The sequence below is a fragment of the Populus alba genome, chromosome 17 (genome assembly GCF_005239225.2).
Source record: "Populus alba chromosome 17, ASM523922v2, whole genome shotgun sequence".
NCBI lineage: Eukaryota > Viridiplantae > Streptophyta > Magnoliopsida > Malpighiales > Salicaceae > Populus > Populus alba.
The window spans coordinates 20656275-20679358 of NC_133300.1; the positions used below are offsets into that span (position 1 = coordinate 20656275).

Below are 23084 nucleotides of genomic sequence, written 5' to 3' on the forward strand. Positions count from 1 at the left end.
TAGGAAAGATTAGCACTGCCCCCACTCTATTACCACAACACCCTCAAAGTACATAATCCAACAATCTGATTTCCCTTACTCGACTGAAAGCATATTTTTATCCAAAAAATTAAATCTTAACAACCCATAAACTTTCACAACATGGTCAGCTAGGTGATTGGCGATGACATTCATGGCTTTCCTTGTCATATATACTATGTTGTACTCAGCTAGTAGAACTTGCCATTTTTCAATTCAACTCGATAGATAGGGGTGGATTCAGTAGGTATTGCTTGATTTTCGTGAAAGCTTCTCCACGTTCTTATTCCAAATTCCAAGATTCTTCCTCCTTAACAATTTGAAGATGAGGTCATAAGTCGTGGTTAATTGGGATATATATTGAGCAATGTAATTCAAACTTCCCAAGAACCTCCTTACATCCTTCTTAGTCTTGGGAGTTGGCATAGGTTGAATAGCCTTTACTTAATCAGGGTCCACTTCTATCCCTTTGTCACTCATCAAAAATTCCAAAAACTTCCTAGATTTCACCCCGAATGAACACCTTGCATGGTTAAGCCTCAACTTGTACTTTCTTAGTCTTTCAACTAATTCCTTCAATATTTGGACATGATTCTCTCCCTCTCTAGGCCATGTCATCCACGTATACTTTAATCTCTTTTTGCATCATGTTGTGAAATAAAGTTACCATAGCACTTTGGTAGGTGCCCCCAACGTTCTTTAACCCAAACGGCATGACCTTGTAGCGGGTTTCCAAGCTTGTTCATGTTGTTCGTTTTTGTGAATCCCCTAATGTTATTTTCCTACCATTCTTCCTCTTCTACCCCTAAGTCTGGCCATTCATTCTCAGTGTAAAGTGCAGGTGTAGTTATGGAAGATTCGTTTTGAAAAGAAAAATGATGTGTAAACACCAAGGCGAACTTTTGAAAAGGCATTTGGAACCTCGATTTAAAAAGTTGAAAAAGGAAAACAACACAATATCATGATCAAACAAGCATTATTGATTAAATTTTGAACACCAATGGAGCTTCTTGGGTCTCCCAATTCTGGAAACCTCTCCTTTGGCTAGCTTTTGAATGAAGGTCTTCGGATTTAAGATGCTTTGAGCTTAGGCTTGTTTGGATGCAAAAAGATATTTATGGAGCATACATCCTAAGGATAGGCTCTAGTTCCTTTATGTGAGACATTGGGTAGGTTTACTACTTGGTCTCTAAAGAGGGTCTCTTGCTGTTCCAGTGATCACCCTCATAAAGGCGATATGGAGGTCCAGCAGATAGTGGGATGGCACGTGTACCAATCACAATCAGTCTAAACACTCAGCAAAGAGTTAGGGTTTACACAAACTTAAACCTTGACTCAAGTCATAAGGCAAGCTGCTAGTCCCCCACTTAATCTTAAAGTTACATGTGTGTGCCCTCAAAAACATAATAATAATAATAAAGTGATGCATGACTACATCATGTATGATAGAAATGTAAAGATGCATGCTAAAGCTTTTAAACAAAGTAAATCATTCATAGTAAAAAAAGAAAAACAACAACACATAGCATAAAAAAAAACAATTACCAAGCTTAGTCCAAGGGTCCCCAGTGGAGTCGCCATTCTGTCACACCCCCTCAAAAAATTTATAAAGGCACGACATCGGCTGGCGATTTTCGTTGTGTTCTAAGGATTTGGTTCTTTGGAGTCGCCACCTAGTATTTGGTCACTAGGAACCCTAACTGGTTTTTCAGAGATACTAAGGCAAGGGACTGGTTGCGTAAAGGGAAGGTACTAGCACCCCTAATACGCCCTACCTAAGGTAAGCTGCTTGGTGTTTGGTTTGCTCCATAGTCTATGGTGTTGGTGTTTTCTAAACCCGTCAATTTATTTTAGATAGAAATCTAAGGAAATTCCATGTGCTATGAAAGTTCGTTTTTTCCTTTAGTATTTCAAAAGTCGGTGACTCGTAAAACCGTGGAGAAAAAAAAAATTAAAATTTTGAAAATGTTTCTCGATCGCAACCAAAGCTTCTTTCAAACATGTGCGTTGATTTATTACTCCCGATAATATTTTGGATGTTCGTCCTTTTAAGGATTTCTTCATCCAAACATTAGCGGTGAACAATAACCACAACTTCTCCTCCCAAAATAAGATTTTTATAGTTTTTGGAATATTGGCCAATACCCTTTGGAGTTTTACAAACAGGTTGTAAAATCCACAAATGCAAGAAAATGATTTGTGTTTAAGAAATGCCATGCGAAAACACATTTTCAAAACTTTCCAATATTTTTTTTTTATATATAAAAAGAACATTCAAAACATGTTAGTGTATTGGCCGTATGCATGAAAACAAAACATTTTTTAATAAACATTTTTTTTTTATGAAAACCGGTATTTTTAATACCGGATTTGTATCTTTACAATATAAAAATACAAACCGGTATTGACCAAAATACAGTAATAAAAATTACAGAAAAAATCACAAATTCTTTTGAAATAATTTTTTTTGAAAGAATTTTTTATTTTTTATTTTTTTTTAGGGCTGGACCCAGTAGGGCCCACATGGCTGGGCTGAACCCAACAGGCCTCATGTGAACAGTGAAATAGCATTTCACTGTTCACGTGAATTATATGTGATGTGAACAGTGAATTAACATTTCACTTCAACAGTGAAATGCAAGGAAATGGTGCATGCACAGCGACGAAGGGGGTGCAAACCTGGTGGCAGAAATGATGTTGAAGACGATGGCGAACACTCCCAGTGATGCTGGTGGCGGTGGACAGGAAGCCAATGGGGGCTCACGATGGTTCTGACGGTGGCAGTGGTTGGGAAGCTCGATGACAGCAGCTGTTTTCTCTTCTTCTTCCCCTTTACAGAGGCGTTGCTTCTTCTCTTGGTTTCCCTCAGTCAGCAATGTTCTTCCCTCTCTATGGCAGCTTTGTGGAGGCGCTGGTAGTGGTGGCCGGGGAGTGACTTGGACGGTGGTCGGTGACTGTGGAGTGCGGTGTTCAGCCCTTCTTCCTTTTCTTCTCTGCGTTCCTCTTCAGCTATGTTCTCCTCTGCTTCCCTTTTCTCCTTCTGCTCCCAACTGTGTTGTTGTCGACTAGGAAGATAGTGGTAGCTGGCGGTGATGGCTTTGTTCTTCTTCTTCTCGCAGCAGAGGCGCGGGTTGCTGCCTTTTCTTCAATGATGCTGCTACGTCTGGGGAGAAGATGATGCAACCACCGTGTGTGACGTTTTAGTGGCTTCTTGAGGTGGAGATGTCGGTGAGAAAACGAGTGATGATGGTGGTGGTTGATGAGGGCCAACGGCGGAGAGGGAAAGAGAAAAAGAGGCTGGTTGCAGGAAAACTGGGCAGTAATGGCTGATTTTCGTCCGACTTTGTGTGTTCTTTTCTCCCCCCCATAGGTCTTCAAAAGAGATTCTATTTATAGGAAGTGGAAGAGGGCAATCTTGTATATGTTGGGGAAAAATTTCAGCCCTTGATTCAACTGGGAAGCATCTCAATCGTTGGCTCAAAGTGTGCACCTCGAGCTGCCAAATTTGGCAGCTCAAGGCTGTGAACTGCCCGAGGTGGCCACTTCGAGCCACTCAACGGAGCCGTTTCTAACTTTTTCGACCCGACCGGACCATTCTCCGGGATAAAGGGGTTGCGTGTGAACATGTTGGTGTAAGGTTTGTCGGATTTGGAGGCCACACGAGCCGGAAAACTCGCCTGGAAAGCAGCCACTCAGGCAGCGTTTTGAGGAAGAAAGTGAACAGTAAATTAAGGCACATTTTCCAAATTGGTCCCTGGTTTCGGATTTTCTCAATTAAATCCCTAATTGGCCCTTAAACTTCAATATTTATGCAATTAAGCCCCTGATTTGACTTAATAAAATTCCTAAAAATCATAATTTTGGCCCAGAACTTTAATTTCTTCTAATTAAAGCCCAAATTGACTTAAAAATCAATTTTTTCTTGCAATCAAATCCTTTATAAATCCCATTAAAAATCCAATTAAGTCCATAAACATCCAAATTTGGGCTTTTCTCCTCAAAATTTAAATTTTCCTTCTAAACAGGGCCCTCATCCTTCAAGAATATACTGTCCAAAATCCATCTTTGTATTTTTAACCTCCTTGACCAATTTTTCTGACCACTTTCTGGGCGCTTCTACCTCCTGTTATTTTTCTAGCCCCTTTTGGCTATTTATTTTATTTATTTTTGTGGGGACCCAAAAATGGGTTACAACAACATTTGTAATTATTATTTTGTTCTTCAGCATTTATGTAGTTTCCATTACATAATCATCTCTCCATGTGTACGTGCTTGTGTTAGTAAGATGTGCGTCATCTGAAAAGACTGAGTTTTATATACTAATTGTGATCAGAAACCGTGGAAGATCAAATGGAACTACTGGAAGTGAAGCCATCAGATTAGAGCTAGGTTGCTGATTCTCGATGACTAAAGAGTGCAGGTAGCATTTATAGTGTAGCTTTCAGGCTATACACCTATCAGGATGTTGCAATATGCAAGTAGCATCAACAAACTTTTGGAAGTTACTTTGATTTTCCATTTTTCTTACTGGAATAGAAAAGCTACTGAGCATGATAGCTAGTCACGCAGACCTCTAATGGAAGTTTTTTTTTTTAATATATGATTTTTTTCTTTTTTGTTATGATTTTTTTTAAATTATTATTTTTTTTTTATTTTTTAATATTGAGATGGTTGAGAATTTTTTTTATTTTATTTTGTCTTTATATGAGCTTAGCATGATTTGCGGGTTTGTCAAAATAACACAGATTGTGTCAGTTTATAAATTTAGTGGGTTTTTAATTGAATTTAATATTTTTATTCTATTTTTCTCATATTGTTAAAAAAATAATTTTAGATAAAAACTATATTATTAAATTTTATGAAGTAACAAAAATTAAAAGATACGAGGGAAACCATTTGTTCTCCCAATTGTAGTATGGATCACAATAGTAATCCATAGTGTGTTTCTTTCTTTTTTCCTTTGCTTTTTTTTTTTTTTTAATTTTTGTTATGATTTTTTTTTCAAATTTTTTTTTGTTGATTTTATCTTTTAAAATTGACAATGTTAAGAATTTAGCTTCGTAATTTACTTTTTTTTTTAGTTTTTTTTTATATAAGGTTAACCCGGTTTACGGGTTTGCTAAGGTAAACAAGGTTGTTATGGTTTACAAGTTTGGTGGATTGTCTTTATTTTTTTTAATTTAACTTAACTTTTTTTATAGTCTATTTTTTTCTCATATAGTTTAAAAACTAGTTTTAGAGAAAAATCATGTTATTAAACTTTATAAAATAACAAAAATTAAAGGGCGAGAAGAAACTATTTTTCATCTGCACACATTGCACTGTGAATGAAAATAGTAACCCACAGTGTTTTTACTTTCTTTCTTTTTTCTTTATGTTTTTGAATTTTTGTCATGATTGTTTTTTCAAATTTATTTTTATCGATTTTATTTTTTAATATTAGGATGATTAAGAATTTGGTTTCATAATTTATTTTCTTTTATTTTACATTTCTATAAGGTTAACATTGTTTGCGGGTTTGCTAGGGTAACCCCGGTTGCCCTGGTTTACGAGTTTGGTGGAGTGTCTTTTTTTTTTTAATTGAACTTAATTTTTTATCGTCTATTTTCTTCTTATATATTTTTTAAAAAAATAGTTTTAGAAAAAGTTATGTTATTAAACTTTATAAAGTTCATGGGTCTATTCACAGGTTTGGTTGATTGACTCAGTTCGTGGGTCTAGTAAGTTTTATTTTTTTTTAAATTAGTTTTTTTTTTTCATCCTTAGATACTAAATTAATTGAGAATTTAGTTTCATAATTGGTTTCATTTTATTTTTTATGAGGTTATTGTTTAACAAAAACCACATTCCCAATAATTCTTCTGCCGATGGGTCCCTTTGTGTAATTAGAAACCCTTAATTTTAAATTCCTAAACACATCGACATACATGTCATATTTAAGCATGTTATGTGAAATACACTTCATGAATTGCTTGTTTAAAGGGCTGTTTTCTTTTTCATAATATTAACGATTTAATCCTTAATTGTTTCTGTGTAATTGGCCAAATAAGGCAGATACTGCTTTGAAGTTCTATACATATAGGAATTGAGGATCGGTCTTAGCTCGCTGGCTACCATGACAGTCTAATTCTTATGAGCACGGTTCTATATGGTCCTTCCATTTCTGAATCATTTATAGCATTAATTTTACTACTCTTCTCAAGGAACCATAATTCCACCCGAATTTCAAGCTGCTGAAGAGGGAAAATGTTGTTTAATAAATTAAGTACATTCTTAATTTATTTGATTATTTATACTACGTAACATAACCATATAAAAAAAGGTAAACGGTGAGAGTTTTTCAAGGTTTTGGAATAAGAGTGGAGTTCCGCTTAATAAAACTCACATGGTCGAGCTCATTTGGAGACTTGGGGAGAGTTTGATGAAAAAAAATGAAATGAATGACAAATGACGGGTCGTTTTGGAAAATTGATGGTTTTGAGAGCCTATGATCGAGCACTCATTTTGAGCCAATGATGATGCAAGATCATGCATTTGAAATAAAATATAATCTTGGAAGAAACATTTTGAGATCCACTCGCGAACATAACGCAAGCCAGCATCTTCCATGTTTTAATTTGGATTGGATGATTGAATGTGTCCATGTGCCATCCAAAATGGCACCAGTAAAATGGTATCAAAAAGTATTTCGGTGGTTGTTCTGTAAAATATTTTTTATTTAAATATATTTTAAAATAATATTTTTTTTTTATTTTTATAAATATTTTTTACATCAACACATCTAAAACTATCTAAAAATATATAGAAATAATTTTTAAATAAAATAAATAAATTTTAATAAAACATCTTTTGAAACGCCATTTCCTAATCCTGGTTGCTATATTTGTCGCTGTGAATTATGAATTGGCTACGTGGGATGCTAGTTGTCTGGGAAAATAATATATAATAAATTGAATACATTATTAACTTATTTGATGCATTATATTTGATATCAATTGAAATTGTGGCTCGGAAAACAGGGATATATGTTAATATCATGGTGAATTTTTTAATATGCCAATGATCCTTGAGTTTCGCAATTGTGTTGTAGCTTCTCCCATGGAATAGGGATCTTTCCTTTTTCATGTTCTCTCTTTTCCTGTAGTGATTTTGGAGGTTACATTTTGTACTTTTCTATGAAACGTTGTATGGAAAGGCATTGTATGTTGTAGCTTCTCCATGGATTAGGCATGGTTAACCCTGCTACCTAGCAAATTCGCACGCTGGCAGCAATTATCAATCTGTATCTTTCATATTCTTATGATGTTTGCGTAATTTGTCATTGTTAAAAAATAATATATATATTTTTTTTTTGTGGTTGCACGATGGAAATGAGAATTCTACTTTAATGTTGTGTGCATTGATCAACTTTTATTTTATGCAACTCTCTTTAACATTTTGTGCGAAAATATTTCAATTCATTAAGTTGGCAAATTAAATCTGTTCAAATGATTAAGGAGTGCAATTGAACCATGTTTTTTTTTTTTTTTTTTTAATTTTTGAATAGTTTTTTAAAAAATTCAAAACAATATTTTTAGTATTTTATAAATATTTTAATGGCAAATATAAATAAAAAAATAGTTTTAAAAAATATTATTTTAATATATTTAAAAAAAACTTAAAAAAATACCCTACATCAAAAAAAAAAAAAAAAAACCTGCCGTATTTTATGATATGTGTTTTGAATTATTGTCTTTGGCATAAGTATTTTTTTACTCAAAATGGTTTGTGGATGGGTAAAATGGGTTCGTAGAATTTGGGTACCCCTAACTTTTGCAAAGATCAAAGAGAGCAAACAGCTGTTTTTTCGTCTTGTAGTGAGTTGATTATTGCCTACAAATAAATTTTTAATGCTTAATTTAAAATTGAGATACTTGTTTAGAAATATATTAAAATAAATTATTTTATTTAAAAAAAATTATTTTTAATAGTACAATTCAAAAACATAAAAAAATCTCATTATAAGATTAAAAAAAAATCAGACACAAACTTATTATGAGTGCATTGAAAGCATGTTTGGGTGCTTTTCATTAAAAAATATATTAAAATAATATTTTTTTTTTATTTTTTTAAAATTATTTTTGATATTAACGTATTAAAAATGATCTAAAAATATTAAAAAAATATTAATTTAAAATAAAAAAATTTAATTTTTTAATTTTTTTTAAATAATTTTAAAATATAAAAACAAACGTAACTAAAACGCACAGTAAATTCTGAGTATTGAGACGAAGAGGAAAAACGCCCACACCCTTTTACTTTATTCCGTAATGTAATTTTAACTTTGTATACAGATATTTGCAGTTAAAACACGAATATGTTAATCCCATGACTGCCCACAGTTAAATTCTAAATTCTAAATTTATGAGTATATATTAAAGTCTTTTAGACAAGTAAATATGAAACACATGCCATCTTTAAGCATGTTGTGTGAAATGTAGTTCATGAATTGCTTGTTTAAACTGCTGTTTTCTTTTTTTATAATATTAGCGATTTAATCATTATTTGTTTGTGGATCGGTCTTTTTTATAATATTAGCAATTTTAATCATTATTTTTTTAGGAAATTAAGGATCGGTCTTAGCTCGCTTGCTACTATGACAGTCTAATTCTTATGAGCACGGCTCTATATGGTCCTTCCATTTCTGAATCATTTATAGCATTAATTTTACTACTCTTTTCAAGCTGCTACAGAGGAATATATTGTTTAATAAATTAAGTACATTCTCATTTATTTTTTATTATTTATACTATGTAACATAACCATATAAAAAAAAAAGGAAACGGTGAGAGTTTTTTCGAAGTTTTGCTGGGATATTGGATTCATGGACTCTTAAGAGTTTTAATAGGCTATGGGTCTACTAGTATTTTGGACGCGGGCCAAACTAGTCCTAAAATATTTTCTTTCGAACATGGCCAGGGAGAAAAAAGAAAGTAAAATAAAAATAAAAATATATATCCTTTACTTAGAATGAACGAATGTATTATGGTCATCAAATGTTTTACTTTGGAAAAAAAATCTTCTTAAGAATCTATCCTTTACTTAGAACTTCCTAAGCAGTAAGCACAATAGCATAAACAACCCTGGTTAGAAAACCAAGTGATATCTCTCTTAGAATCTGAGATACATCAGAGATCAAAGATGATCATGACCTATCCTATCTTACGTATTTTCTCAAGAGTTTTCAGTGATGATGCTAATTAATTTTATAAAAATTCGATTTAAAAATATGAACAATACACAATTAATAATAATGGGTATGAAAATGCAAGAATACTAATCAATCACTGATAAATCTTGAACCCAAGATGCTTAAGAATAAAACTGATATGTTGGATAATTTATTGATCTCTTAGTTAAAGTAATATCATTTGTTCTCCATCAGTCAAGATATTTGATAACTTAATATGGAAAGCCTAGGGATTATAATTGTGGTGACCGATAGATTTTTTGATAAATAGCGTGTAGTGTCTAGTAAGCCAAAGTAACCTCTAAACTAGTACCTGCAAAAGATCTCTTTTGATGGACATATGGACTTTTCAATGGTAAAGTCAATAATTTTATAGAAAGAGAGTGCAATAACATTTTAGAGAAATAGACTCTTAACAATATATATGTTAAATGAAAAGATTGTGAACATTTAGCTTGAAGGATTCATGGTGTATTAATAGCCCATGAATCTTGTTCTTTTGTGGAGAGAAGGGTTAAAGTGTAACTTCACCCTTTTGATATTTTAAGTTGCAATATACTCGAAGTAATATGTATATGATCAATGAAAAAGAAAAATTATTTGATAAGTGTTAGGCTTAAACAAGATGCTCGAGCTCATTAAAAATGAATAACTAGTCCAAACGTGTTGCTTGGATCCATGGATGTTGAGCTCGGGGTGCGTGACTGAGCCTAAGGGAGTGCTGGGGTGCATGCACAATACCCTTGTTGGGCAGCACACTCATCTAGGTGGTGGGTGCACACCTAACACTAGGGATGAGCAAAAAAACCAATTAAATGAGATAACTGAAAAAAATATAATCGAAAAAATCGAACTGTGAAAAAAAAGAAAAAGAAAAAAGAAGAAGCATAGAACTACGAAAGAACTCAAGCTCAAGCTTAATTTTCAGCATAAAAAATGGGCAAGAGTGTTTTACTGTTATGTGGTGATTACATGGAAGATCATGAGGTGGGCTGCTTTTTTTTTTTTTTTTTTTTTTTTTTTATCTATCTTGGAGTGTTTCTTGAATCTTGGATGGATGAAGAATTGTGGGTTCTTCTTGTTTTTTGTAGGCTATGATTCCATTTCAAGCTTTGCAGGCTTATGGGATTGCTGTTGATGCTGCTTGACCTGGCAAGAAAGCTGGGGATATTTGCCGCACTGCAATTCATGATTCTGCTGGTTATCAGGTACTCTCTCCCTCATTATATACATTTAATCATCATATTGGATTCTTTTTTTTGGCTGTTTTTGAAAAAAACTTATTATAGTTCAGTCATCGAAGCTTTAGTTTTAGCATTTTCTTTTCAATAATTGGTGAATATAAGAAAGGTTTTTTTCTTTCTTTCTTTTTTATGGATTTGTAAAGTTAATATTAACTTATTCAAAATATGTTTTTTTCTCTCTATAGATATTGCTTACCTCACACTTTACTTCTTAATGTGCAGATTATTGGGTTTTATCATTGCTGTATGTCTTCTTTGGGTAGTTTAGTGGATAAAATCTAATACTTTGAGACTAATCTTCACATATATTTGTTATTAAATTTTAATTTTTGATTAATTAATAAGGTAATAAAAGACATTTTCTTAATGTAATAATAATTTTGTGATAACTGAAATGAGAGCCTGTAGTGGCCGTGGTGATCTTAGTGATGATGGTGGTTGCGGTTGTGGTGGCAGTGTAGTAGTGATAATATTAATATGATAATTTCTTTGATGGGTTGTGCTGAGTGCTAATTTTGATAATTGCATGGTTGTGGTGATGATCATTTTACATGCATTATGTGTTCATCAACATCCTTTTTTATGATAATTTATGTGTGTTGTTTTTCTAATAACCTGTTGGTGGATGTAGCTCTACTGATTGATTAAAGTGCAAGCATAATATATCAATTTCATAAACATAGTTCTGATAGGTGTTTTTTTGGAACTTTATTGATTTTAGACTTATACTGAGAGTCGTGGTCATAATTTTACTCTCAGTGCAACATTCGATGAAGTTGATTTTTGCAAATATGATGGGCTGGTGATACCTGGAGGACGGGCTCCAGAATATCTTGCCATGAACGAATCTGTGTTAGATTGTGTCGGGAACTTTTCTGACTCAGGAAGGCCAATTGCCTCTGTTTGCCATGGACAATTGATCTTGGCAGCTGCAAATTCAGTAAAAGGTCGGAAATGCACTGCATATCCTGCTGTGAAACCTGTGCTCATTGATGCTGGCGCTCATTGGGTTGAACCTGAAACCATGAAAGCTTGTGTTGTTGATGGCAATATCATCACCGGAGCTACATATGAGGGGCATCCTGAGTTCATCCAACTATTTGTGAGGGCACTGGGGGGAAAGATAACTGGTTCAGATAAGAAAATTGTGTTTCTCTGTGGGGTAAGTTCTAATTATTTGTTTTTAATTCTTAATTTTTTTTCCATTGACTGAGGTTATGCTTATGAAACATGTGTTGTCTCATAGTTGCTAAGAATCCTTGCTTCTTTTGTTTGGATGCCTCAAATTATGATGCTCTTGTCATTCCTGGAGGCCGGGCTCCAGAATACTTGGCACTGGATGAGACAGTGATTGCTTTGGTGAAAGAATTCATGCACTCTAAGAAGCCTGTTGCATCTATCTGCCATGGGCAGCAGATCTTAGCTGCTGCCGGAGTTCTTAAGGTAGTTTTGTGTTGTCTTGCGAGGAAATGTGGTGTAATTTTCTTCACATAACGCACCTAGAATATGTGCAAATGCAACTAATTTATTGTTGTGTGCACATGTTTTTGTTTGTTAGAAAAACTGCCATCATTGAACATTCAAGGAGACATGGAAATGCTTAAACATTAATTTTACCATGCATCTTTTAACATTTAAAATTATACTCCTTCTAAAATTATAAGCCATGAGAAGTCTTTCCCTGTACAAACTTTAACTCCGGACTGGGTGCCTTTTTTTATTAGATTTAGCTCTGTAGAATTTCGTATGCAACTTCTCATGGCTTATATCTTCACATGTGAAATTCAAACTCTTTGATCATCATATTTAAAGTTCCATGAGAATTGTTTTCCAGGGCCCTTTTATCTTCTATATTTGGAACGTAATTCTCTTGATCATAGAATTACAAATATTATGCTATTTCATGTGTCAGGCTGTATAATCGCTAATACGAATCATCTTTGCAGGGAAGAAAGTGTACCGCGTATCCTGCAGTGAAGCTGAATGTTGTCTTGGGAGGGGCAACATGGCTAGAACCTGATCCAATAGATCGCTGCTACACTGATGAAAACTTTGTTGGTGGGAGAAACCACTGGTGGTGGCTTTGAAACACTCAGAGGGGATAAAACACACTGTTTTATTACAAAATCCGAAGCTTACAATTAATTAACACAAAAGCTTAAACACACCCTCTCTCTCTCTTGCTCTTACAAGTGTTCCTCTCAATTCTCTCCACACAAAATAACATAACTGAGCACCCTATTTATACATAAATTCAGAATACGAAAATCTACTGTTCCAGGTGTGAAGGCGGCTGTTGACCGGCGGTGTGAAGGCGGCTGGCGGCTGCGGCTGCGGCTGGTGGCTGGCGGCTGGTCGGTGGTCGGTGGCTGGTGGCTGGTTGCCTTCCTTGACTGGAACCTTCTGGATTGAGTTTAATTATTCAACAAATCTCCCCTTTAAACTCAATTGAGGGATGTCATGCTAAGCATGAACTTTACTCTTCATTGCCTTCTTTCTGCTTGTAGCCTTTATCCACTAATTTGGCTTTCGTCTTGTAGACCCTTTTGACACCTATTGCTTTCTTCTTTTCTGGTGGGTCCTTATCTGCATGGAAACAAAATAGAGTTGTATCTTCCATAACCTGAGTGGTATCGTACAACTCTTCAAGGTTTCGCATCTTTCTTGGTCCTTCTGACGAGGATGCTGATGGTGGTGTTGATGATGATGCTCCTGGTGTGTTCCTCCTGTTGAATACAGGGAATCTGTGTACCGGACTTTGTGGTTCAGCTGCTGGTATAAACACCGGACTTTGTGGTTCAGCTGCTGGCACAATCGGTTCTTCTACAGGTACAATCGGTTCTTCGACAAGTACTGTTGGTACTTCTTCACCTTCAAGGATCAAATCAAGATTGATCCATTTGATTGCTTCTTGATCACCATTCCATGCCCAAGATGTATCTTCTTCAAAGATAACATCTCTACTCGTAATCACCTTCTTCGTGATGGGATTATACAGCCTGTATCCCATCCTTCTTTCACCATATCCGACAAAGATGCATTTCTCGCTCTTATCATCGAGCTTTCTCCTTCTTGCATCTGGGATTTTTGCATATGCCACACAACCAAAGACTCGTAGATGAGTAACACTTGGTTTGTGACCACTCCATGCTTCTTCTGGAGTGACTCCTTGCAAACTTCTGGTTGGGCAGCGATTCAACAGATACACTGCACATGATACAGCTTCAGCCCAGTATTGCTTAGGCAGCTTCTTTGCTTTGAGCAAACTTCTAGCCATGTCAAGAATCGTGCGATTCTTCCTTTCTGCTACACCGTTCAGCTGTGGTGTATAAGCTGGCGTCGTCTGATGTTTGATGCCTTGTTGTGTACAGAAGGCTTCAAAATCATTGGCTGTATATTCTCCTCCTTGATCAGATCTCACTGTTCTGATCGTATAACCAGTTTGCTTCTCCACAATTGCTTTAAAATCTTTAAAACAATTGAATACTTCTGACTTCCTCTTCAGAAAGTATATCCACGTTTTTCTACTAAAATCATCAGTAAAAGTGAGGAAGTACCTATTTTGTCCAGTCGACATAGGCGTGATTGGACCACACACATCTGTGTGTACTAACTCCAGTGGCCTTTTTGCTCTCCAGTTGACTTCTTTGGCAAAACTGGATCTGTGATGTTTGCTGAGGACACAACTCTCACAGACTTCATCTGGATGATCAATGTGAGGCAAACCTTTGACCATCTTCTTGCTTGCTAGCATCTTCAAACTTGTGAAATTCAGATGTCCAAGCCTCAGGTGCCAAAGCCATTCTTCACTGTTGGTGATGGCACTCAAACACCTTGCTGCATCATACTGGATGTTCAAAGGAAACATCCTATTCTTGGACATTTTCACATAGGCCATTAATCTCCAATTGTTGTCTCTAATTGCTAGATGACAATTCTCCGAGTAAAAAGTATAGCCTCTCTCCAAAAGTTGACCTAAACTGAGTAGGTTCTGTTTTATGGCTGGGACATAATACACATCGGCGATGTAGCTGGAATCGCCATTCTTCATCTTGACTGGGATGTTGCCTTTACCTTTGAATGGAACCTTTGCGGTATCTCCAAAAGTAACTAGACCTTGCTTGGTCTCATCTAGATTACTAAATAACTCTCGGTAGCCGCACATGTGATTGCTGGCTCCAGTATCTAGATACCATATGTCCTCCTTTTTCTTATCAAGTCCTTGTTGGACAAGAAATGCAGTTTCTTCTCTGCCATCCTTCTCTACATAGTTGGCTTGCTCACGTATCTCCAACGGAGCTTTTCTTCTGCATTCAGTGCTATAGTGCCCAAATTGATTGCAACTATAACATTGGATATTCCTCTTGTCACGGTTATTGTAACCGCCTCCTCTTCCTCTAGTAGTGAATGCTTGTTGTCCTCGGCCTCCTCTGGTGGTGTTTCTACCACCTCTTCCTCTGAAGCTTGTATTCCAAGATCCTCTTCCTTGGAATCTCTGGAATCCTCCTCTGGATTGTTGACTTCCTCCTTGAGTGGTGTAGCCACTTGATGAAGTCTCCCCTTGCTCATATCTGTCCTTGAGAGACAGCTTTGCTTGTAAGGCATGCTCAATTGCCTTATCTCCATTTCGCTTTACGATCTTCTGCTCATGAGCTTGCAAGGAACTCATAAGCTCATCAACCGTCAACTTGTCCACTTCCTTGGACTCTTCAATTGCGACAACAACAAAATCGAATTTTGGATCTAGGGATCTCAAAATTTTCTCCGTAATTCGAGAATCGATGAGGGCTTCTCCATTTCTCCTCATCTGGTTGACTATCACCATAATCCTTGTGTGATAATCAGAAATAGACTCCGAGGACTTCATTTGCAATAACTCAAATTCACCTCGCAAAGATTGAAGAAGAATCTTCTTGATTCTGTCAGCACCTTTGTATTTCTGTTGGAGAGCCTCCCATATATCATGTGACGTTTCAGCGGAAGCTATGATCTCGAATGTATCTTCATCAAGACCTTGGTAGATGATGGTCTTGGCTTTGTTGTCTTTCTTTCTGTTGACTTTCAAGGCTTGCTTCTGTGCCTCTTGTAAAGCATCTTCTCTTTCTTTGGACTCTGGTTCATCATAACCAGTTTGTACAATATCCAAACACTCTTGTGACCCAAGGAATGCCTTCAATCTGATGCACCAACTATCATAGTTGTCTTTGGTCAGCTTCGGGATGAGTGTATGTGTACCTTCTATAGTCATCTTGCTCTTTTAATGACTATATCGCCTTCTGGAAGCCGAATTTGGCCAAACGGACACTGTAGATCGATCCGGAATGGTCCAAATAGTAGGGAACCGGTCTGACTTTGTTGAAATCGGGTCAGAAAATGGGTGAACCGGTCAAAAAATCACTTCTGTACGGCGGGCGGTTCGCTGGGTTGAACCGGGAATATTCTGGGAATATTCTCTCGCTCGGCTGCGGCTTGAAACGCGGCTCGGCTCGGCGCGGAGTACGGCGCGGCTGGACTCGGCTTGCGGCGCGGCTTGGACTCGGCGTGGACGGCTCGGCTCGGCGCAATATATGGTGCGCGTGTGGCTCAGTCGTCGTCTACCTCTGGGGGCGTGGATGCGCGTGGGAGAACAGTGCAGAATCTTCAGGAGGCGCGTGTGTGCTACCTCCGGCTCCGATCAGGCTGATTCTTGCGACAGTGAGTTCGTCTTGATGAGCTCTACACTGTGGAATGATCAAAACTTGTTTTTGACAATTTTGAAAATTCGGATATACCCCAAAACACTTCTGTTTTCCGACGAACGGGGCTCTGATACCAATTGTTGGTGGGAGAAACCACTGGTGGTGGCTTTGAAACACTCAGAGGGGATAAAACACACTGTTTTATTACAAAATCCGAAGCTTACAATTAATTAACACAAAAGCTTAAACACACCCTCTCTCTCTCTTGCTCTTACAAGTGTTCCTCTCAATTCTCTCCACACAAAATAACATAACTGAGCACCCTATTTATACATAAATTCAGAATACGAAAATCTACTGTTCCAGGTGTGAAGGCGGCTGTTGACCGGCGGTGTGAAGGCGGCTGGCGGCTGCGGCTGGTGGCTGGCGGCTGGTCGGTGGTCGGTGGCTGGTGGCTGGTTGCCTTCCTTGACTGGAACCTTCTGGATTGAGTTTAATTATTCAACAAACTTGGTTACAGGTGCTGCTTGGCCAGGGCACCCTCAGTTCGTCTCTCAATTGATGGCCTTACTTGGCATCCGAGTGTCATTTTAGCTATTTTCATGTAACTATTATGCTTGTATCTTGTATCAAATAATGGGGATGTATGCAGTTTCCATGTTTGGGTCTAGGAATCCATCTTGTATCCCATGGATCCTTGTCGCTTGTATGCGGTTTGCCTGTGCTGAAAATAGACTTCTATACCATGCAAATAAGTGACTTTCTGGATTGTTGGTTGTGGGAAATGAGTGCTGTGAATGTATCATGTGGCTTGATTACAAAGGATGTGGAATTTTGCTTGCACTTGCAATTCTAACTCATTATTTTGAATTTGATCTTGATACACGGAATGGTGAAGATATGTTGGTTATTTTATTGGCAGAGGATTTTGGTTATAATATGAATGATCTTAGATTCAAAGACCGAGTCATTTCATGCATGATATGGTAAAAAGTTGATGAAATCACTTTAAACATCATGCTGATCGCGATAACAAGTAGGTGAGTTAGTCTCAATGCGATCTAGTCCAACAATAACAAAGCTCCCATTTAATATTTTTATTGGTAGCCATGTGCATTGATCCAACATTAACGAAGATAGTTACAGTACATTTTTAGTCAACGATAACGAAGAGAGTTAAAGAACAATTCCGTTTCTCTTGCACTTGCAGTCCTTATAAAAGCACGAAACTCCACTCGAGAGATGATAGCAATAAACAAAGCTAAGGCTTAAGTCTTATTTTTAGCATCAGCAATGGCTAATTGCAAGCCACAGAAGAAAGTTTTATTGTTATGTGGGGATTTCATGGAAGATTAATGAGGTGCGTTGCTTTCATTTTTATCTTTCTCATTTTGGAGTTGTTTTCCCCCTTGAAGTCTTTAAATGATTGGGTTTATTATCTTTTGCAGGCTATGGTTCCATTTCAAGCCTTGCAGGCTTATGGAATAGCAGTTGATGCTGTCTGTCCTGGCAAGAAAGCTGGTGATTGTTGCCGCACTGCAATTCAAGACTCTGGTGCCTATCATGGCTATCAGGTCCCCCCCCCCCTCTCATTTTATGTTAGCCTTTTATAATAACCATTTCTTAATGAAAATATTATTTGTTTTGGATATAAATGTATCCAAATTTAGTTACTTGCAACTCCGACTTGGTTCTGTTTAATTGTTTGTCTTCTGATATGGATGCTGGACTAGTGGTAGTGGCAATGGGGCAATCTGACTCTGATGGTAGTAGAAGATGTAGTAGTGATGATCTTGATGGCGATAGTGGTTGTGGTGGGAATGATAGTGATAATGATCTTGTGATGGGTTGTGCCCAATGTTAAAGATACAATAGTTATCATGATGATCATTTTACATTCATAATGTGTAAACTGAGCTCCCTTTTTGATGTGTTCTGTTGGCAAATATAGTACAGCCACTCGTTCCCCTAACTCTGATATGTGTTTTTGGAACTTCACTTGCTGTAGACTTTTACAGAGAAGCGTGGACACAACTTTAGTCTCAACGCGAACTTCGATGAAGTTGATTTTAGTAAATATGATGGGCTGCTTCTACCAGGAGGAAGGGCTCCAGAATATCTTGCCATAAATGAATCCGTGTTAGATTGTGTGAGGAAGTTTTCCGACTCAGGAAAGCCGATTGGCTCTATTTGTCATGGACAATTGATCCTGGCAGCTGCTGGCTCAGTAAAAGGTCGGAAGTGCACTGCACTCCATGCTCTGGGACCTGTGCTCATCGATGCTGGTGCTCATTGGATTGAACCCAAAACCAGGATGGATTGCGTTGCTGATGGCAATATCATCACTGGAGTTATATATAGGGCTCATCCTGAGTACATTCGGCTTTTTGTGAGGGCACTCGGAGGCAAGGTAACTGGTTCAGATAAAAGGATTCTGTTTCTCTGCGGGGTAAGTTCTATTGTTCTAATACAATTACTACCTGTCTCTTGCTATCAAGCTTGAGGAAACATGTGTTTTCCTTGTTTACTAAGAATCCTTTGTTGTTTTATTTCTGCTTGCAGGATTTCATGGAAGATTATGAGGTAACTGTTCCTTTTCAGTCCCTTCAAGCTCTTGGGTGCCATGTTGATGCGGTTTCCCCCAAGAAAAAGGCTGGGGATATCTGCCCAACTGCAGTCCACGACTTTGAAGGTGACCAAACTTACAGTGAGAAGCCGGGCCATAATTTCATTCTAACTGCTTCCTATGAAGGTTTGGATGCCTCTAGTTATGATGCCCTCGTCATCCCTGGAGGCCGGGCTCCAGAATATTTGGCACTGGATGAGACGGTGATTGCCTTGGTGAAAGAATTTATGCAATCTAGGAAGCCTGTTGCATCCATCTGCCATGGGCAACAGATCTTAGCTGCTGCTGGAGTTCTTAAGGTAGTTTCCTGCTGTCTTGTGAGGAAGCCTGTTCATAGACTTACAAATACTATGCTATCACATGTCCCATGGTTTATAATCTTCAATGCGAATCATGTTTGCAGGGAAAGAAGATGTACTGCATACCCTACGGTGAAGCTGAATGTTGTCTTGGGAGGGCAACATGGCTAGAACCTGATCCAATGTTGTCTTGGAAGGCCTTTGGCAGTCTTGTTGAGTACTTTGGAATAGCAGGTGCTCTTTGGCAATGTTGTTACTCGACAGTAGCGTATTATTATACTAGTCAGAACAAAAATAACCCAATCAAAATGTGTCTTCTACCTTTCATTTTTGCTTTGTGCGTGGTCATTTCTAAGTTAGTAAAGCGACCCGCCTGAACCATTGGTTAAACCTGAACCCACACTAGAGAAAATTTGTTTTTTCGTAGACAAGAACAACATTCAATGGCATTAGTGTATATGTGCTCTAGATGGGAATTAGTGTGAACGAAATTCAGATCGATCACATTGTAAGCTGAAAGAGAATCAAAGTCAAAAAGTTTTTAAATTTTGGATAATGCTGTCACAAAAGGAATGTCAATGGTGCCGAGGTATTGAAGATAATGCAGGGACCTCTGCAGATATTGAACAAGGAAACGTGTATGAGAATAACTCCAAGGAGCTCCACCCATAATCTCACAAGTAGTTTCCGTTTGGTTTTTCAATTTCTCCATTCTCACCAGCGCCACAAACTCTAAAACCCTGTAACCTCTTAATGCAGTACAGTGGAACTCTAGCAAATCATCAGAACAAGTAACGTGTATGAGAGGTTGTGGTGCTGTTGAGAATGGAGAAATTGAACAACCAAACGGAAACTATGCTTCCTTTTCCCGGTGGGCCAGAGTCTGAAAAGAAATGGCTCTCACATTGACTGTGAAAGACTTGGAGGCAGGAAGAGAGAAGGAACCAGCTGATGGTGTCACTTCCACACCTGGCTCATTTCCAGACGGGTTTTTTTTTTTTTTGTTCTTAAAAGTGCCATTTATTACTTCTGGGCATCGTTAATGATAAGCTAATCTCTTATCATCCCTGGAGGCCGGGCTCCAGAATATTTGGCACTGGATGAGACGGTGATTGCCTTGGTGAAAGAATTTATGCAATCTAGGAAGCCTGTTGCATCCATCTGCCATGGGCAACAGATCTTAGCTGCTGCTGGAGTTCTTAAGGTAGTTTCCTGCTGTCTTGTGAGGAAGCCTGTTCGTAGACTTACAAATACTATGCTATCACATGTCCCATGGATTATAATCTTCAATGCGATCAAGTTGGTTTTGGAAATTGGGACTGACTTATCAAAGTGAAGTGAAGTGAAGTGATCGACAACTCTCATGGACAAAACAGTAAAAACAAAATGATATTAATGAGTTGGATTTTAGAAATTATTATTATTTTTCTTAATATGTTTTTTTAAACTCAAGATTTGACCAGTTGAGTTATCTCTCAGCTGAGTTAGATAACAGTTTTTATCCTAAGAACTACTAAATTAAACCTTTTTATTTAACTAGTTTATATATCAAAGTTATAAAACCCACGATCTAGTCTAAAATTTGGGTCATAAGTTAAGCGTATTGATTTAGGTTGATTCAATCAATTTAAAATAATATTATATAATTATTTTCTGTTATAAATAAACATTATTATTTTGATTTTATTTTAATTAAACCAGGCTTTTTACCGAGTCAATTTCTACTTATTTATTTTAAAATTCAACTTGAGTTAAGGGTTGGATCGACGAGTTATCTAGTTAACCTGTATGGCTGACCGAGTTTAATAATAATAATAATAATAATAATTACAAAGGTGAGAAATAAAGTTCTTATAATTTTTTTATATTTTAATTGTAAAATGATAATGTTGAAATAAATCATTAGAACTAGCATCATAAATAAAATTTTGATAACACTTGTACTAAACTCTAATAAATTTTAGATAAAAAGAAATGACAAGAAGTTTAATTTAAAAAAGGGAAGCACTCTCATATATATATATATAATATATATATATATATATATATATATATATATATAAGAGAGAGAGAGAGAGATGCATTTTGTGATGGTCTCGTGAGTTAGGGACAAGTGAATACAAGCAATGCTCCATCTTATTGAATGTAGGATTGAAAAAAAGAATGATTAAAAAAAATGATTTTAATTTGTGTTGTTTAACCATTATTCAATTCTGTCGTTTCATCTTTAAAGTATTTGGAGTGAATTTTTGGACATTTCATATTGTCAAAAAAATTTACCTCGGTTTTTGAATAACATAGCTATAAACAAATTCTAAATAATCTTTTCATAAAAAACATAGCTAATATCTATTTTGTTGTCATTATTGCATTATCAATTCAAAGCGAGGGTGAGAAATATAATCAAATTATTTAGAATATTTATAAAAAATCAATCTAAAATTAACTGAAATAATCAATCTGAGAATTCAAATCAAGAAAACTAATTAAAAAATAATTTTGTTAAGTTTTAGATTTTAGAAATAAAAAAAACCAAAAATTGAGAAACAAAGTGAAAAAAGATAAGACTATATTATATACTCACATTTTTTTTGTAAAAAACAAAATTTTGTTAAGTTAAACTTTTTTTTGGTCTATTGTAAATTATACAATTTCAATAAAAGTAAAATCGATCTAAACCGATTGATTTTGCTTTCTGATTTAATATTTTTTAAAAATATAAATTAAAATAATTTTTTTAGTGCAAACAAAACTGAACCAACTACACTTTAACTGCATGACCTTACCTTTATATTAGGCTTATTTTCCAATGAACAATTGAGCTCAAGCCTAAGCACTATGAGCATTATGAAGGGGAAAAAACAAGCAATAAACACTTGAAAACAAATGCTACACAAGTTTGGCATTATTCTTGCTCTCATGCTGTGGAGACTTGAGGAATAAAGTTCACCTACATACCACCCAGATAGACCCAAAATAATTGGGCTTAAGTTTCACACATGGAACTCATCACCAATTTTATCAAAAAATCCACAAAAAAAAAAAAATCCCACCTCATTTCCCAACAACTTATACAATTTCCAACTCTCAAATTAATTAGCTTTTGCTTCCCTTATCTTTCAGTCGTTTTTATATCACCTTTCCTAAATCCTAACTTCCATAACTCAATCAATTCCTTGTATTTGATATCATATGTTAAAAGTATAGAAATATGGACTCGCTTGATAAATCAACCTCAAATTTAACTAATTATAAGCCTGGACCAATCAAGATTAAAAAATAAATAAGAGTAATCTGATTTCATTTAATTAAAAATCAATGTTAACTATCTAATTGATCTAGAGTAAAACCTGATCAAGATTAAAAAAAAATAAGAGTAATCTGACTTGATTTAATTGAAAATTCATGTTAACTATCTAATTATTCCAGAGTAAAACCTGGGCAAAACTAAGCTCATCAATCGTTAACTTTGTTTTGAAAAAAAAACTTCTTCTTTGTTAATAAAAAACCATGTTGTTTTGATAGTTTAAATAAAAATTTAGATTTACCCTCTTATGCCTAACTTTTTTCGGGTTTTATACGGATAAAAGTTAACATGGCTCCGACTATCTTGCTCACCTAAGACGGTACATTGAATGCCTAAAATTGGACAAAAAGGCTTAAGGGTTTATTTGAAATTGTGATAGCGGTTATGGTTTAAAGTGTTTTTTATTTAAAAATACATTAAAATAATATTTTTTTTATTTTAAAAAATTTATTTTTGAGATTAGTATATCAAAATAATTTAAAAATATAAAAAAATTAATCTTTAGCAAATTGTTTTTCAAAATTTGAGGGGACGTGGTTTGGACCGCGTTCCCAAACAGGACATAAATATATATTTAGGAGGAGGGTTGTATTAAAACAACTAATCTACAGAGGGACGCATTAGATAAAACATAAAAGTTCAAGGATGTGAAACTACATTTGTAATTATTATTTTGTTCAGCA

At 35.8% G+C, this 23084-nt stretch overlaps 1 protein-coding gene across 1 annotated transcript; it reads left to right on the forward strand.

Moving 5' to 3' along the window:
- Positions 1–10105: 10105 nt before the first annotated feature.
- LOC118037207 (protein DJ-1 homolog D) lies at positions 10106–20430 on the forward strand. Its single transcript, XM_073405580.1, has 6 exons — positions 10106–10234; positions 17618–17743; positions 18178–18618; positions 18732–19094; positions 19199–19328; positions 20168–20430. Exons 1-6 carry the CDS (start codon positions 10184–10186, stop codon positions 20428–20430), a joined length of 1374 nt encoding a protein of 457 aa, XP_073261681.1. The 5' UTR covers positions 10106–10183.
- The last annotated feature ends 2654 nt before the right edge of the window (positions 20431–23084 follow it).

What these genes read in the sequence shown, in the direction of transcription:
- LOC118037207 (XM_073405580.1), top strand. Translation starts at nt 10,184, where the DNA reads ATGGGCAAGAGTGTTTTACTGTTATGTGGTGATTACATGGAAGATCAT. An exon ending in ATTACATGGAAGATCATGAG is followed by an intron (nt 10,235 to 17,617) that starts GTGGGCTGCTTT and finishes TATCTTTTGCAG; the next exon opens with GCTATGGTTCCATTTCAAGC. An exon ending in GGATTCTGTTTCTCTGCGGG is followed by an intron (nt 18,619 to 18,731) that starts GTAAGTTCTATT and finishes TTCTGCTTGCAG; the next exon opens with GATTTCATGGAAGATTATGA.